Source organism: Macaca thibetana, chromosome 5, assembly GCF_024542745.1.
Source record: "Macaca thibetana thibetana isolate TM-01 chromosome 5, ASM2454274v1, whole genome shotgun sequence".
Classification (NCBI taxonomy): domain Eukaryota; kingdom Metazoa; phylum Chordata; class Mammalia; order Primates; family Cercopithecidae; genus Macaca; species Macaca thibetana.
The window spans coordinates 34,000,152-34,018,163 of NC_065582.1; the positions used below are offsets into that span (position 1 = coordinate 34,000,152).

The following is an 18,012-nucleotide window of genomic DNA, read 5'->3' on the forward strand; positions in this document are numbered from 1 at the left end:
AGTATTTACAACAGTTTAAAGTGCTTTCCAAGTTAATACTTTATTTTTATGTGACTCGTTTCTTTCCCCCTAATGATCTAAAACTGTTTGGTAGGCAACTGTGGTCACTACTTTACATAATTGAGAAATATATTTCATAACAATAACATTTTAAAAACCCCAACCTGTATGTAATACTCACTGACACTTCCTATCTGTATTTTTTCTGGAGACAGATTCTTGCTCTGACGCCCAGGTGGGGTGCAGTGGTGATCTCGGCTCACTGCAGCTCCACCTCCCAGGGTCAACTGATTGTCCTGCCTCAGCCTCCCAAGTATCGGGGATTACAGGTGCCCACCACAACACCCAGCTAATTTTTGTATTTTCAGTAAAGACAGGTTTTCACCATGTTGGCTAGGCTGGTCTCAAACTCCCGACCTCAATTGATTCACCTGCCTTGGCCTCCTAAAGTGCTGGTTTACAGACATGAACCACCATGCCCGGCTCCTATTTTTAAGTCCTATTTGGGATAAACTGTATTACAGCAATTGTGTGAAGACATAGAATTGAAATAGAGACATATATTCTCTCCTTGTTTTCAGGTCATCAAAAATGTAACTGTGTATTAAACACTTAAATTTAGCTAATGTAATTAAATATTATAGGGCACACTTTTAGTAGAAATACATACATTAATACTCTCATAAACTAATCAGGACCTTAGTCATTTTGAATTTAGCTTGGATTCAGAAGTCCTCAGCAGGTGTTTACCTCAGATTTGTTTATTTCTTGGAAGTTAGCTTTCCAGTCTTTCAGTCGATCTACTCAACACTACTAGATTGTCAAAACTTTAGACTGTATTCCCAAAAGGTTCAGGCCAAAGTCCTAGCACAAGAGTTACTGGAAAAGGGTACTGATCCAGACCATAAGAGAGAGTTCTTGGATATTGTCCAAGAAAGAATCTGAGGCGAGTCCACAGAGTACATTGAAAACAAGTTTATTAAGAAAGTAAAAGAGTAAAAGAATGGCTACTCCATAGCAGTGGCATGACTGCTGGACTGAGTAAACTTACGGTTATCTCTTGATTAAATGCTAAACAAGGGGTGGAATAGTCATGAGTTTTCCAGGAAAGGAGTGGAGAATTCCAAGGACTGAGAGTTACTCCCCCTTTCAGACAAGATAGAGTAACTTCTGATGATGCCATGGCATTTGTAAACTGCCATGGGGCTAGTGGGAGCATCTTTTAAGCTGCTAATTTATTATAATTGGCATATAATGAGCAATGAAGATGACCAGAGGTGGCTTTCACTGCCATCTTGGTTTTGGTGGGTTTTGGCCTGCTTCTTTACTGCATGGTGTTTTATCAGCTGAGTATTTGCTTAACTACTGTTCTACAAGAATCTGCATTATTATCTTTAAAGCAAAATATATTCTTAGATTAAGAATATATTTGTTCCTAAGATATTGGGACATCTGGATATTTCCTGGGTCTGTTAAGTCCTGGGTCTGTTCGGTAAACATTATTAACCTATTCCCTTCACTGTAGACATTCTGTGACTAAGAATGCCCAACGTTCTGGGAATGCAGCCCAGCAGGTCTCAGCCTCATTTTACCTACCCTGTGTAAAGATGGAGTCCCTTTGGTTAGAATGCTTCTGACACAAAAACCCTGGAATTCTTACCAACAAAATGATGGAATTTTGGAGCAATAATATGCTTTGGATATCACCTTAACCAGCACCTTTTTTTCAGATGAGGTAACTGAGTTGTAAAGTTAAGTGACTTGTAAAGGCCGCAATATTTCCTTACCAGAATTGGACTCAGGCTCTTGATTCTCTGTACAGTGTTTTGTTTTTTGTTAAATTTTGTTTTATTAATTTGCACTATATTTCTCCTCTCTGATATGGTATAAGTAGCAAGGAAGAATCACAAAAGCATTTTTTATTAATGTAAAATAAATTTTTTTTCCAATTTTATCCTTATAAGTAAATAGTATGCTATTTGTATTTAATAACTTTTAACATGAGCTACAAGCAACTTAGTTTGCTCCTAAAAATATTGTACAAAACTATTATTCCTATTATAAATTGCTTGTTTTAGCAAATGTTTCACCTTCCTGCAGAATTAGCAGGAAATACTTGGATGACATTTCAGAACAAGATATGTGTGGATAGATTTCATGCTATACGAATGGTCACAATGAGTAGAAATAATTACTTTTTTTATATTCCTTTGAACTTGAGAAAGAGTAGAAGGAGTGAATTCAAGGTTGCACACAGGAAGTGACTGTTGGGAGACAAGATGAACTCTCTCCGGTGAGAGAATCTGTGTCCTTTCAATTCTTTTTCAGATTTCAATTACAAACAGCATTCTCTGCTGCCCTCTAGAGGTTCTATAAGCCATTAGTGAGGGTGGTACCAAAAAAAAAAAAAAAAAAAAAAAAAAAAAAAAAAAAAAAAAAGGAAAGAAAGAAACCTATGAGGAAGGTAAGCAAATTATTTTTCCCTTCAATGACAAAGGAGATAGAACATATCATTTGGTGAATTAAATACAGATTTAAACCAAGTGAAATAGTGAATTAGTACTGAAATACATATAATATATATAATCTACAATATAATAAATATATACTATATAATAAATACATAAATATATAGTATATAACTTATATAATTAAAATATATATGTTTAAATTGGTATTTAATTGTTAAAGTTTAAAACAATTCTGTTCAGACTGATAAACTGTTATCGTTTCACAACATTTGGTTCTAATTTTTTCATAGTTTTCATTGGGTTTGTTTCAATAATTGGCAAAGATAAATGTGTTCATTGATTTTTCTTGTTGACCCTCCTGTTTTTTCATGACATGTGCTGTCCACGATTCAACTATAACAATATCTATTATCAATGATTTGTAAATTTGCATTTCTTAGATTACCTTTTAGTCTTCCTGAAATGGCAAGCCAAATTTCCAACTCCTCTGATTTCTTTGTATTTCGATTAGATCTGCCAACAACTCTAGTGAGTGGTTATTATAATCTCTGTTTTTACAATGACCTAACCAGGTTACACAAAGGTTAAATGACTTTACCAATATCATGGAGCTAGTAACAGGTTGTTTGGAAACTCAAAGCAGTTCGGCCCAACTTGAAAAAACGAAGTTCTATTCTCTCCACACATTAATGCTACTTGAAAATAATTGTTTTTTAAAAATGTGTTCGTCAGAGCGTCAAAGCCATGCCTAATATTAGACGCCTTTCCTCTAAGCTCAGTTACCTTTCTATATCCTCCACCACATGTAATGGAATCATAAAACTACCCACTAAGCAAGCCAGAAGCTTTCTACTTGGCCCTGACCTTCTTCTCATCCCCTTTGGCCTGTGCGTTATTATGCACTTTTAATGTGAATCTTGACTGCTCTTCAATTAGTCTCCTGTCCTGCCATCACTTTAAAGCAAGCCTATGCATGAAGTACAGTAGCCCCCTAATACCACCCTTAAACCAGGCTTTTTCCCTCTAAATTAACCCCTGCACCAACGTCAGCATGATTTTCTTTAAGCACAAATTTAGCAGTGCCATTTTTGTGCCTCCTCTTTTCTACAGTCTCATTTATTATTCCTCACTCCCTTCAAATCTGGCTTCCAGCCCCACTGCTCGAAGAGGCTGCTCCATTTCTTTGTTCAACAAATATTTGTCAAGTGACTATTTTGTGGAAGGTTCAAGGAATATCTGGGGAAAGAGGAACTATTTTAGCCATAAGAAACTTAAAGCCTAATAAGGAATCTTATACATAAACAGATTATGTGTGAACCATTGTAAAGATCCTGGGACAATAGGGGAAGCTAAACTTGCCTAAAAGGGACATTTCCAATAAGAGGATATTGAGCTGAGTCTTAGCAAGAAATGAGTTTGCAGCAGGGTGTGGGTAGAGGGTATTCAGACAGAGCAAAGCATAGAATTACAAAGGTAACAATTAGCAGATAAGGCTGGTTAAGGTGACAACGTTTGCATGCTTTGCTAAGGTGTACAGACAATGAGTAGCATTTAAGTGATGGTAGGCAGGAAAGCAATTTGGATTTGTAAAAGACCACTCTGCCAGCAATTTGAGTATGGAATAGAGGTGGCAAAGATAGGAAGTAGCCAGATTTATAGGGAAGATCTTGCAATTGTTCAGGTTACACATGATGAGTGTCTGGACTTAGGAGAGTGTCGGCAGCATAAAGTCGAGATTTAAAAATTGCAAGATGTAAAAACTGGAATATGAGGTATGCAAACGCAGAGATGTTTTGTTCAATGACACATCTCAAACATCTTGAGCAGTGCTGACCAAAAGTAGATGCTAAATAAATATATGTAGGATTCTGGGAAGATGTCAGTGTCATTGTAGTTTCTGAGTATTCCTAAATCTCCCCCCAAAATAGGCATAATAACTGTCCCCACTTACCCCTTTTCTCTCAAGTTACTCTTTCTCTAAGTATTATTTCTGTATTTGAATATATTTCTTCATTATGAACATCGCATATTTTCATTACTTGTATATATGTCTATAATCCCTGAATGATTCAGAGCTCTTTAAGTAAGCTGATGACATTCAGTATTTAACTGTTTCCCCTTCCATGTCCAGTCTTTATTTCCTGTCACTTTGTTGGTATTAAAAAGAAATATCGCATTTAAGAATATGCTGTCTATGAGGAGTCAGTGAAAATTTATAATGGTAGCAAATAGGCAAAATTGTAAAATGTATTTACCAAATAGTGGCATTAATAAAATGAAAAATAATGTTAATATCATTTTTATTGAAATAAAAAGTGTATAGAGACAAGTGAAAAAAATAATTTATTGCAGATTCTTTTACACATTAACATGGAACATTTATACATATATCGAGGTGCTGATATGAAATACTAAATTTAAAGGCAAACATTTTTACACAAAAGTAGTTGCACTCTATTTTATAAAGATAATAAGTTATCAGAGACATTTAAGAACTAGAGGCCAATTATTCCAATAGTAATGCATTCTATGCTGATATTAAACTAAAATTTTCTGAACATGATATCCTGGATATAATCACATTCTTCTAAGCTAAAGAAAGGGAGCTCATTTCTGGGAATACAAAACCAAGAAGGGCTCTAACAGCAGTATCCCAGCAGTATGTTTCCAGATTTATTCTTGCATGTGGTTGGAGCTCCCAACATTTAGCCTGAACTAATGTAACAGCTCAATGTGAAACAAAGCAGCTTTCTGTAACAGCCGCCTATGGTTAATGAGATTTAATACAGGGGATACAGTTACAAATGATAGCATTTTAGAAGAATTATAATTGCCACATGATTTGAATTAGTAACCAAATACTTTAATAACAGAAACGGGTATTCTATATTTCCAAAAGGAAAGTAGCATACTTCAAAATAGTCACTATTTTCTTGGCATGATATATTAATTCTCACTTTGGGAGTCTGAAAATAAATTGCATTTTTCCCCTAAAACTTAGAATTCACTCCTTTAGAAAATGATTTCTATAATGATATACATCAACATGATATAAACTTTATTACATATTATAGTCATTAAAATATACATATACATATATATGGAGCACTAAACAGATTTGGTAAACCGTGATATAAATATACACATGGTCAAATACTGTTCAGTTTCATTTAACTAAATTCAACAAATATTCATTGGGTGCCCACTACTTGCAGATCACCATGCTAGGTAATGCTTGTAGTAGATTTTAAGACACATGAAGCTCACATCAGCCACATCAAAAGTCAAACTTTAGATAATATATTAAAGCCTAAAAAAATAATAAAAAGCAGAGCTAAAGTTGAATAATGGATAGTGAGAGATACACCTAGAAGAAAGGCTTGGGGTAATTGACAAGGACAAAAGAAAATCTGTATCCGTAGGGAAGAACTGCTCCTGGGCTTGGCATGTGTTAGGAGAAAACTGGAACCTAGTCTGCGCTCCTCTTCACCCCATAATCCAAGATTCAGTCATCATCCTGCTTTGTTTCCTTAAAAAGGCAGAAGAAAAGAGGGATTGATTTACAGTGAAAATGAAGTTTATAAAATCAATTAAATACATTTTTCTCTTTATGAGAGTGTGATCCACGTTCACATCTACAGTTTCTGTAAATCATTCCCACCATAATTCTGGGGAAAACAGGACCACACGACTAAGATGACCAATGTTTGAGGTAGTTACGGTTTAGGTTATCAGAAGAACATCAATAAGCATTTCCACCTCATAGGAAAATGATTTAATGTTAAACCAGGTGAAAGAAGATAAATATTTCCAACCCTGGCATTCTATTCCCTTTAGAAGTTGCTATGCTCTAAAAGCATTTTTAGAGAATGTATACATACCAAAAGAGAAATATGAGCATGTAGTCTTATCCCCCATGAAGAAACAACACATCAACAGGGTAACAAAGTATCAAACCTCCTTCTGATGCCACACTTTACAAAAGGCTAGGAAGAGGCTAGCCATGATCTTAGTGTGTGCAAGGCCTCTATGAGAGGTGTGATTCCACTTTGGATGTGCCACTGTTCTGAAGTCCATTCCAGCACATGGGCTCTGCCTGGAGTATAACCACAGTACTAGAAAGAACTTAAATCTTCCATAAGGAAGTAACCGGATTCTAGCAAGTTAAAAATCACTCATCCATCTAGGAGAAACACACATGAGGGACTAAGATTTCCAAAATTCCCCAATCACTCCATAGAAAGATAGCCTGGCCCTTAAAAGGATCTTAAGCTTCATGGTTAGGAAACCTCCCATGAACTACGGCCCTTATTTAATGACGCTGGTGATCTCAGAGCCAACTTAGAGAGCTGAGGAAAAGAAGGGTCAGGGGAGCCCCTCACAGCCCACTTACCTCTGAGCCAGACTACAGAGGAAGAGCAAAACAACCACAACAGCAAGAAAAAAAGCAGCCTTCTCAATCCAGTCCATTGGGTTAATTTCATTAGAGGACAAAAGTCACTAAAGTATCCCCTAAAAAGTACTTATCATTGTAACCAGCTCGTTAATGTTCAGTTATGTCCCCTGCTTTACTTAAAAGTTAATTTCTGTTAGCAAGAATTATTTTCAAATGAAATACATTTTCAGTGATTACGCTTTAGTTTTCCATACTTATACTGTGTCTTAAGTACACAAATTATACTTTGATTATTCATACCTCTGTTCCTGTATTTTTTCTGGATAGAAACCAAACTTGCATTGGTTCTTTTTTGCCCTTCATGGACACTGGGCCTCTGTGCTCCAAATGGAATTGTGGATCTGAATTTTCTGGAGACATAAGACATCTAAAAGACAAGGGAAGGGGAGTAGAGAGAGAAGCATACAAAAGTTTTATGGAGAAGGTGACAGGTACCATGTTATAAACTGAGACGGCAAGAACAAATGCTGAAGTTGTACTGAAAGGTAACTCGAAGTTTTAGAAACAATGATCATATCAGGATTTCCTAAGATGATGTGAAATCATATAAAATGGAAATAATGCACAATCTTCTCAAATAAAAAATAAACAATTCTACAAGTGGTAGGGAAGAGTGGTGGTGATAACTCTGTTAAAGCAATAAAATCTCTTAGAGAATTAAACCACATGTAAAGACACATTTTCTTTGCAAATCAGTAAATACCAAGACATTTTCTCTCACCTGTATGTATATTCAGACACATTTATTTTTCCCTTTTCTCCTGTGGTTTCTGTTCGGCTTGTGAGGTTGACGGTATTTCCAAAAAGACAGTATCGAGGCATCCGCTGTCCTATGACACCTGTAACTACCTCTCCAGTGTGTATCCCTATTGTTATCTGCAAAAAAGCAAGCTTTGCTTCAATCACTTTCATCACTAACACATGAATTTTTTTTTTTAACTTTAAGTTCTAGCATACATGTGCAGAACATGCAGGTTTGTTACACAGGTATATATGTGCCATGGTGGTTTGTTGTGCCTATCAACCCATTATCTAGGTTTTAAGCCCCACATGCATTAGGTATTTGTCCTAATGCTCTCCCTCGCCTTGCCCCCAACCCCCCAACAGGCCCCGGTGTGTGATGTTCCCCTCCCTGTGTCCATGTGTTCTCATTGTTCAGCTCCAATTTATGAGTGAGAACATGCGGTGTTTGGTTTTCTGTTCCTGTAACACATGAAGTTTTGCTTACTTTATATCACAGAATAATGTAGAGTCATCATATAACATCACAAGAGATCTCTATAAGAATTTCAAGCATATTACCGACAACTTCAAAAGCCCTCCACGAAATCTGTCTCCCCAGAGAAATATCCTGTCTCAAGAGAAACATTTGAAATCTGAAGATTTCAAAGATACGAATCTAGTAACTTACATGAGACATGAGAGAGATTTTTAAAAACAAACTAGAAGGTACAAGAGGTTTTTTTCTCATCCCCATGACTTTCAGTACATGAAACGGACTAGACAATTTCAAACAGGTAGACAAATCTCTATGTCTATGAAATAATGTAGTACAGTAGGCTGAATGAAATACTATAGCTTTTGTTGTCAAGACACCCTTCTTTATACACATTAATGATTTTCTGGTCAGCAATATGAATCAATTGTCCGAAAAGGTTTATACACCATTATTACAATATCTACTTCATTTACTAACCTGAACAGATTCCCCATCTACTTGTACCTGGCCAGCAATTTCCATCATGTCCAAGGCCAGGTGGCAGATGGATCGTGCATGGTGAATGCATGGCTCTGGTAAACCACTCACTGTCATATACTTGTCACCAACAGTCTCCACCTAATAGTACATATATTTAGATGTTCATTCGTTAGCATAAAAAAGACTATTTCATGTGTTACCCTAATAAAAGCCATATTTTTTCAAGGCTACCAACAACTTTAAGCTTCCCTCCCTCTTTAACTCTCATAGAATTTCTAATACATTCAACTCCAGCAAAATGAAATCTTGAATTACTTATAATTTACACACATGACAGACACTTGGGGTCTTTGATGATGGGCAGGTACAGATATAGAATTATTTTTGCTTTAGTAAGCAATTAATTTCTCACCTCAGATCACCTTATAATTCAGAAGAATAATTTTTTACATTTCTCCCTAAAACAGCAATGGCTTGATGGCATGGAGAGCCACCATTTGAAGTTCAGTGATTTATCATGGTCATTAATCATTTATTTTTATGATGTGCTCACCACATGCTACAGTGTACCTCAGAAAATGACTATAAAATAAATAGTCTTTGTGTAGTTATATTACCCCAGATACCTAGGGATGGTTTACTTAACATTCTTGCCTTTATGCAGCAATATTCCACTGACTTCTTTTTTCCAATATTATATTTATTTCTAAATGAAACAAAGGGTAAAAACACCTTATAAATGTTTATCTTCTTCAAGTTGATGTTATCTAAACACAAATCTAAGTCCTTCTCACGCTCCATGACTTATATATCTCAGTAAAAATGTCTCTTGCAGAGCACCAAACTGAATGCTATGTTTATACTAAATGGGATAAACAGCCTGTCCAGATTTGTTAGCCTAAGTGCAAATCAGGTGGTGAACATTTCATTTTAACCAGGCAATCACCCACTCCATGAAACACTCATTGTGGTTACAAGGAAGAGACAGTTTTATAACAAAAGGTAATTATTTAAGAAAATGGTAAAGAGTGAATACACGGAGGCTCACTGTACTCAAGGCTGCAGTGCTGGAGTCAGAGAACTGTGATGGCATGGCCTCTGGAGGGGAGGCTCAGAATGCCAGCCTCCGGATAGCTCTGCCGTCAGCGATAATGAAGACTTGCCTTATAAACAAATGGGTTTTTCCGGGAATCAGTCAGTGTGTCAAATCTGGTGTAGAGGTCGTTGAGAAGGTTTACGATCTTCATGGCCCCTTCTCCAGATGCATGTTTGCTACAGAAAGCATTGAAGCCCACAATGCCACTGAAGAGGATGGTCACATTGTCATATCTTTTGGCAGGCACTGGACGCTTGTGCCGCAGCTCATTGGCAACAGACGGAGGAAGGACAGAATACAGCAATCTGTGCAGTGGAATCAGGAGAAAGCCACTGTAAGAAATGCTGGGAAAGCCCTTAGTGCTTCTGCTGTCCCTTTCACATAGCACCAATGTCATTTGTACTTTAAAGGCCTGGATTCTAGCAGGACATCCTCTAAAATTAGCATCAAATATTAGCCATATTTATAAGCAAGGACTTACAGAAAATATAAATTATTTGTTCATTCTAATCACATAAAACATCTGCAAGCCCAAACTAGTTCAAACCAAATCAAAATAAGCCAAGCAAACAGACAAAACAAAAAGACTGGTAAGAGAAAATCAAAGTTTTCATTTGTAGTCCTGTATTCTGACCCTGCTATTGTGATAGTCACAGTATGAAGACTGTCATTACCCGCACCTAAAACATGGTATGAATAGCACAGTAATAGAAACAGGATTGCCTCTCAGAATAAGAAATATATCTCTATTTTTGGTAAGTAATATTAAAAGAAGCAGAATTTCTCTCCAGTCTCATTCATGCCTCACTCCTCCAGAGAAGAAACTGATCAAACCAGGGGAAGTTGGTCTAGAATATAAAATATTTTATTTCTTTAGGCACAACTGAGACTAGTATGGTAGCACAGTATACTACTACTACTATGCTAAGGGACAAATGTGAGCACACAGGAGGAGGATGACAGCTGATGAATTTAGAGGCAAAGAAGCAGAAACTAGACCTATGGGCTCTGGATTGGAAGACTCGAGAGGAACAAATGAGGCCTTCCTGCCTTTTTCTTCCTACCTTTTGCTCTAGAGCAAAAGGGCATATGTGGGAAGTTTAAATATGCAAAATAGAGCTGAGCTCTCAATATTTTTCCTAGTCATAGTAAAATTTCTCCAGTCTTTCATTGTCAACTTTTAAACATTGAATGTTTTATAAAATATTAAAGCTATATTTGAATAGTAAGTAAGAACAGTAGAACTACTTAGCTTTAAAGAAAATTAATAGTAAATGGTTTCTAACGACATCACCTTGAAACCCAAGTATCTACAAAAACCAAATTCTAAATCTAATAATCTAAAAAATAATATAAGGATTTTTGAAGCACAGTAACTCGAAATGGTGCAAATAGTTCCTGAATGTGAAACCTACCTGGGGAATCCAAACAAAGAAGTAATTCTGTGATAAGTACTTATCAGCTACTCTTATTAAAGACAAGGCCACTGTTTAACTCCCAGCAACTCCCAGGTTTCGACTTCTGGTCTGGGAAGAGAAGCTAATACTCTGCTTAAGCTGACAATTTAGGAAAAAAAGTGAATTAAGAGTTTTTTCAGTACAGAATATCTTGGATATGTCATAATTTAAAAGATATATTTATATATATATCTTTTATAATCTTTATACATAGTTATATATATAATCTATATATATAATCTATATATATGTTTATAATCTTTATAGTGCTGGTTATTATCTATCATGAATGTAGATATTAACAAATTGGGTCACAATACAAAAAAATGAAACCTAGATGATTTTCTAATACAAACAGCCAAAAGAGAATACTGAGTAACTCAAACCTACAAACCAATGAAACTTTGAACGTTAGTCCTAAGGTCTTAGAAGCACCACAAAATGTTTATATAAACGTTAAAAAATGAACACATAAGAACCTGGGTAAAATAGCTTATAAATGTCAGTTTAATTAGCGTATGAAAGCAAGGCCAAGTAGTATGCATGCTATGTACTTACTTAAATACATTTCTTGAAAATGAAGTATTATCTTTCATGTCCTTGCCCAATAATTCATAATTCAATCCACCACTCATAGAAATGTTTTATATTTTGATATTTTTGTGAATGTGTGTCACTATAGATGTAATTATTGTCATTACATATGATATTACAATTTGTCAGATTCATTTATTTCTAACCCTAAATTCAAGGTCCCAGAAAAGAAATTTTTAAAAATTTAAAATTTTAAACATTTTAAAATTAATTTTAAAGTTAATTTTAAAAAATTAACATGGCCAATGATAAGTTCATTGTGCAGAGCAGCTCTCTGCATGCGGCAGTCCCCAGCATACTGAAGATGGTCAATATATAACTCTTGTATGAAAGAATGCGTGAATAAATGATAAACTTTAATTTTTGAACTAAATTTGAATTTGAGTTATTCTCATCATTTTCCAAAAGATATTTTGGCATATATTATTCCAACTTGGCTTCTAAAAATAGAAGACATATTTCCACTACCATTAAGACTGGTTTATTTCCTTAAGCATAATTTCTTTTTAAAAGCAATGTGAAAGATTTTATTCACTACACCAGAGCTATTACAGGTCACATGGCTTTTTAATCTGTTTCCCAATCTTAAATATAGTAGAGTCACAATATGTTATGAATAACAGTAGTGCCCTAAGCGTTACATTCTTACGTGTCTGTCTTTTTTTTTTCATCTTCCAGGGCTCTTAATGTGAGCTGTAGCCTGTCAGTGAGGATTTCCAGTTCTTGGGTGAGTTTGTATTCCTCTCTAAATTGTTCTCCCAAAAGAACGAGATCGCGCGTGGCATCATGCAGAGGGATGTCACTTAGATACAGGCCTCTCCTTGTCAAATCGTCCAGGTTCATGACACTGTCATAGGAAGAAATGAGGCAAGATCATTCTCAACATATACACACGACAATGCAACCCTGATTTCTGTCAAGGAATCTGATCCTGCCACCTCCTACCATTCAAAACATCAGGCTGAAGACAATCAAATTATAGAGAATCGAACGAAGATCGTGAGTGTATTCTCTTAGATATTTAAACATCTACCAAAAAGCAGTGAACTTGAGATGCATTTTTGCCAGGTTGCACTTTTTGGTGCCATCAGTCTAAATTGAAACGATCCTGGAGAAAACATCTCTATGATAAATGTTGAGGTATTTAATACAGTGTGTAATTAATTATTCTCAATTTTTTTCTCATTATAAGGAGAGGAAAAAAATCTATCCTTATTCACTTTCTCAAGAATAATAGTGCTTCTTTTGATTAAGTATTTCATTTTGCTTTCTGTATTCTATGAATCTTGTAACTGGTTATTTTTTCCTTCTGGAAACAATGAGTAAAAATTCCCAACCACGTTTATGACCTATCCTCAGCATGTAATTTAGGTACCTAAGACTATGTGTCGTTCTTACTTCTGGCTCTCATGTCTTCTTTTCCTTTGACAAATTTTTCTCATTTATTTGAAATATTATTCAATCTTGCTGAATTTTATGCATCATCATTGTAACTTGTGTCATTTTTCCAACAATATAATAATGTTTACTATTTCAGTGATGATCTGACAAGTAAAAAGTTAACTGCTTTTTAAAAATGTACTCTTTGAGGCTGGGCACAGTGGCTCACATCTGTAATCCCAGGACTTTGGGAGGTTGAGTTGGGCAGATCACTTGAGGCCAGGAGTTCAAGATCAGCCTGGCTAACATGATGAAACACGTCTCTACCAAAAGTATAAAAATGAGCTGACTGTGGTGGCTCGTGCCTGTAGTCCCAGCCACTCGGGAGGCTGAGGCAGGAGAATTGCTTGAACCCAGGAGCAGGAGGCTACAGTGAGCCGAGATCACACCACTGCATTCTAGCCTAGGCGACAGAGCGAGACTCCATCTCAAAAAACAACAACAACAACAGCAGCAACAACAACAACAACAAAACTAATTGGTTAAAATGGCATAAGGTTATATCTTTGGCTTGAAGTTTTTTAATGCAATGACATTACTTCTGGCCACTGAGAATAATAATTACTCTAAAATGAAAAAATTTAGTTATGACTTTGGAGAATCTGGGATTAATAATTTGAAGAATTTTGAATTAATCCTATCCAAAATTCTTCAAAAGGGATGACTTTGCAGAATTTTGGATTAATGCAATACATTCTCAGCAGCAATGTTTAAAAAGCAAAGCAAAAACTAGCATAGCTATAAAGAAAATAAAAGAATCAAAGATTTTACTAATGAAATACACGATATCTTTTAATTTTGTTAAAACGGATACGTAAGTCCACTTGCAGAAAAAGACACATCTAGAAAGAAGCCAGATCATCGGCCAAAGATATACCAGACCTGCCTAGGAGCAGAGAAAAAACATGACTGTAAGTTCAAAAGTGAATGGTTAAGAATGCTCATACTGAGATACAAAACTTACATCATAAAGGTCTCATGGTTCTCAAAATGTCCTGTATCATTAAGTTAATGAACCATTAAGATTTTTCTAAATTTAAACGAATCATCTTAGAATTATTTTACAGGTAAAACTACTTTTAATTGATCTTTCGTTTATGTAGTGTGAGTACAAATCTTCCTACACACCTGAGCATATCTCATAGGACAATCTGCAGTTTTCTCACTGGGTGATGTCTGCATATGGGAATTAACAAATAAACTCCAAATTTTCTGCTTTTATTTCTGAGGAAACCTGTCTTTCCATAAATAGAAATTACCCCTAATGAGAAGCTGACATTTTCCTAAGCTCAACCTGCAAAGAGGCAGAAGAAGAAAACACTTACTGATAGCAGATGGGACATCTTTAGATCAATGTAGCTTATTATTTTTTTTAAAAAAGGGTTTATGTTTCTTAGTTTTGTTTCTTTTATTTGCGCGATATTTATTTCTCAGGGAAAGACATCCATATCCTTATATTATTGGATACATTATTCTTATATGTTATAGTTAAACAATATTTAATTAACCTTAAATATATTTGTCAATTAACTATATAATATTCTTTTTTCTTTTCTTTTCTTTTTCTGAGACAGAGTCTTGCTCTGTTTCCCAGGAGTGCAGTGGCATGATCTCGGCTCACTGCAACCTCTGCCTCCTGGGTTCAAGCGACTCTCCTGCCTCAGTCTCCCTAGTAGCTAGAATTACAGGCGCCCACCACCACACCTGGCTAATTTTTGTATTTTTAGTAGAGATGGGATTTCACTGTGTTTGCCAGGCTGATCTCAAACTCCTGACCTTGTGATCCACCCGCCTCGGCCTCCCAAAGTGCTGGTATTACAGGCATGAGCCACTGTGCCAACGATATATTATTCTTATTTGGCCTTATATATTATTGTTATGTAATGTGCAATACAATAGTAATAATATAAAAGGAGGTTGTTACAAAGTTCATTATATTTTTCAGAAAACTTAAGACCACATTTTTAAGTGAAAAGTGATCATGGTGGAATTCAAATTTCATTTTTAACCAATAGCTCACCAAAACATGCCTTCTTGACTGTGTTATTACATAATGCACATACACTTTGTTTATACAAAATTATGAATGCACAGAATATCATCTTATGATAATCCCCACAATTATCTTTTCTATTGTTCTGAAGCAAATTTAGACATAATTTTTATATTCTGAATTCCCATGTATCTCCCAGGAAAATGCTTTCCCAAATTGGAAAACAACAATCTATAGTTTTATTTTTCTCTGATGTTTATTTAAAATCACATTTTACATACATTTTAATTGAATATACTTGGAACAGTGTATTTGGATTAGAGTAGGTAAATATTTTTAATTAAAAATAGTTCAAATCCAGAAAGAGACCCTTTAGATTTTTTGCTAACATACTATAGAAAAGATAATTTTTTGGTGTCAAATATACCAATGTATTTATTACGCCATCCTATTAGCTGCTTTAAAAATTTGCTTTTGTACATAATGCCTATTTTGAAGGTCCAAAAGTATAGAATGAGCTTACTGCAGATTATTTGTTCCATGGTGTAAGGGCATAAACACTCCACAAATGTATTAAGACGTGGCAAAAAACATAAGAGTATGTGATTTCTTCTGTGTTTATTAGCAAATATTAAATAAGATTATCATTGTTACAAAGTAATACATAACAAGGGTTGTAAAATCCAATTACACCTCAGAGGATATGTAAATGTCATGGAATAAAATATCGTGGCATTCCTTTGTTAGCTAAAGATAGGTACGGATAGTCATTATAATTAATCTAAAAATTATTACCTTGGTGAACACAGAAAAAGTATGCTATCTGCTTCAGGTAAGTAGATCATTTGACCCTTGAGACGTAAGCAGCTGATCTCAGTCCCAGTCAGTTCATCCTCACATTCTAATTTCTCCACATCCAACAATCCTTCCTTGAAAAAGCAAGATATAACCATTAACGAATGCGTTTCTCCCTACCTAAGAATTCAGCAATAAGGACACACATATCTCATTTCCCACCAAACCACAAAGCAGAATATGTACGTCATTAGAACAGAAGAGGGTCTTTCGTCAGAGTTCTGCCTGTAATAAGCCTAGTGGCTACCTTGCAACACTGCAGAAAAGTGACTGTCTCCTTTGAATTCAGGATAGTAACTGTGCTACTCTTCGCATAATTATTTCAAGCTTTTGTGAATCTTTTTTATCCCCCTGATTTTCCGGTATGGTTACAGCACACATTACCAGACACTACCAAACAATAAGCCAAGCCTCCCCATTCCCCCACCCTGTATTCATAAAGCAGCTGGAAACAGTCAGTTCTGAATACAGAAAGGATTAAATGAGTACTCTAGGAAACTGACTTTTGCTGTTTCTATCCCAAGAACACAAACTATGAGATCCCAGCACTATCTAAATTACCAACTGTGAGAATATTTTGTCACTTTTATTCACCCACAAAAATGCTACTAAGAACAATAGACAATTTAAGAAAGAATAAATAAGTGGTTTTGAGTGAAGTTCCCAAAAAAAAAAAAAAAAACAAAATCTTTTTAGTTCTAATTTCTGAACTAAGGCATTGTACCTGTACAGGGAGTAAAATATGTTGGTTTTATGATGTGAAACAAGGCCATCTCAGAAAGACAGTTTCTAAAATTTACTTCTGTTAATTTTAATCAGCCGATAGACTTCCACAGCTTCTCAGGCAAACCAAAAACCAATAGCATTGCCTTTTAAATAGAACTTCCTTTGAGGTCTGCATTTTATCTCTCTATATGTTCTCAGAGAATGTAATAATTTCCCCCCCGAATACTTCTAATTTGTAACATACCTTTCTCACATTTAATGAAATAATATCTTGATTACCTTGCTTCTCAATACAAAAACCGTATTGATGTGCGAAAGGATCCCATGGAAACTAATATCAATATGAGGACGAACCAGTGAGAAGACAGAGAGAAGGCTGCAATTCCCAGGCTGGAGCTAAAATGTAGATAGACAGCAAAGAGTATCTAATCAGTTAAAATAGTTTTTATACTTTGATATTAGTCACTTGATTAAATCAGCTCAGTTATATTTAAAAATAGAAAATTATAATTATTATAATTCACGGGAAACTTAGCTGAACTATGAACTCAAATCTCAATCTCTACAACTCGGTGATTAAATGGACATTAAATAGTTGCAAGAACATGAAATCTGATATGGATTCAGATGACTAAGATTCAAATGTAAGCTAGCACAAATTTACAATGCATTTTCAGAAGAAGAAAACATGAAAATCTATCTTTTAAAATGTACAGTGATATGTTAAATGTGTATGGTTTGAAATGAAATTAAAATACCAAAAACACGAGCAAACACTCTCTTAATATTTATCTAGAGGACTAAAAGCGAAAACAATAGGTAACACTGATTGATTGCTTGCAATAAACGAAGTGTTTTTCATATGCTTTCTATCCTCATACCAGAACAAAGAGAAACAGGCTGAGAGAGGTGAAATGCCAAGTTCAAGGTCATACACTGAGGGACAGGCGGAGTCAATACTAGAGCCAGGGCAGCACACTACTCTGCTTCCATTTCACCTGATCCAATTGGGCTAATCCTGAATTTTCAAGTCTCTTTAATTACAAGCAAAAAGTATCTCGAAACACATGCCATATACAACTCCAAAAGTTAGTATATAAGAAAGAAAGAGTAAGCATAAAGATTTTACCAGTGGATCTGTCATAGAAGTTAACAGTAGGTTCTCATCATCATCCCAATTGCTTCCTTTGATACTTTTTCTACTCAATCCATGATCATCTCTATC

The 18,012-nt window shown here is 35.3% G+C and overlaps 1 protein-coding gene across 2 annotated transcripts in view; it reads right to left on the reverse strand.

Annotated features, from left to right (window-relative positions):
* Nucleotides 1-4,797: 4,797 nt before the first annotated feature.
* GUCY1B1 (guanylate cyclase 1 soluble subunit beta 1) overlaps nucleotides 4,798-18,012 on the reverse strand; it is a 48,567-nt gene continuing 35,352 nt past the window's right edge. For both annotated transcript variants that reach the window (XM_050791273.1, XM_050791274.1), the window contains exons 7-14: nucleotides 17,067-17,183; nucleotides 16,002-16,135; nucleotides 12,423-12,620; nucleotides 9,790-10,027; nucleotides 8,624-8,764; nucleotides 7,649-7,803; nucleotides 7,168-7,294; nucleotides 4,798-6,000 (exon numbers count right to left, since the gene is read on the reverse strand). In XM_050791273.1, the coding sequence (XP_050647230.1) occupies nucleotides 5,977-6,000; nucleotides 7,168-7,294; nucleotides 7,649-7,803; nucleotides 8,624-8,764; nucleotides 9,790-10,027; nucleotides 12,423-12,620; nucleotides 16,002-16,135; nucleotides 17,067-17,183 (1,134 nt within the window). In that variant the 3' untranslated portion in view covers nucleotides 4,798-5,976. The remainder of the gene's footprint in view (nucleotides 6,001-7,167; nucleotides 7,295-7,648; nucleotides 7,804-8,623; nucleotides 8,765-9,789; nucleotides 10,028-12,422; nucleotides 12,621-16,001; nucleotides 16,136-17,066; nucleotides 17,184-18,012) is intronic.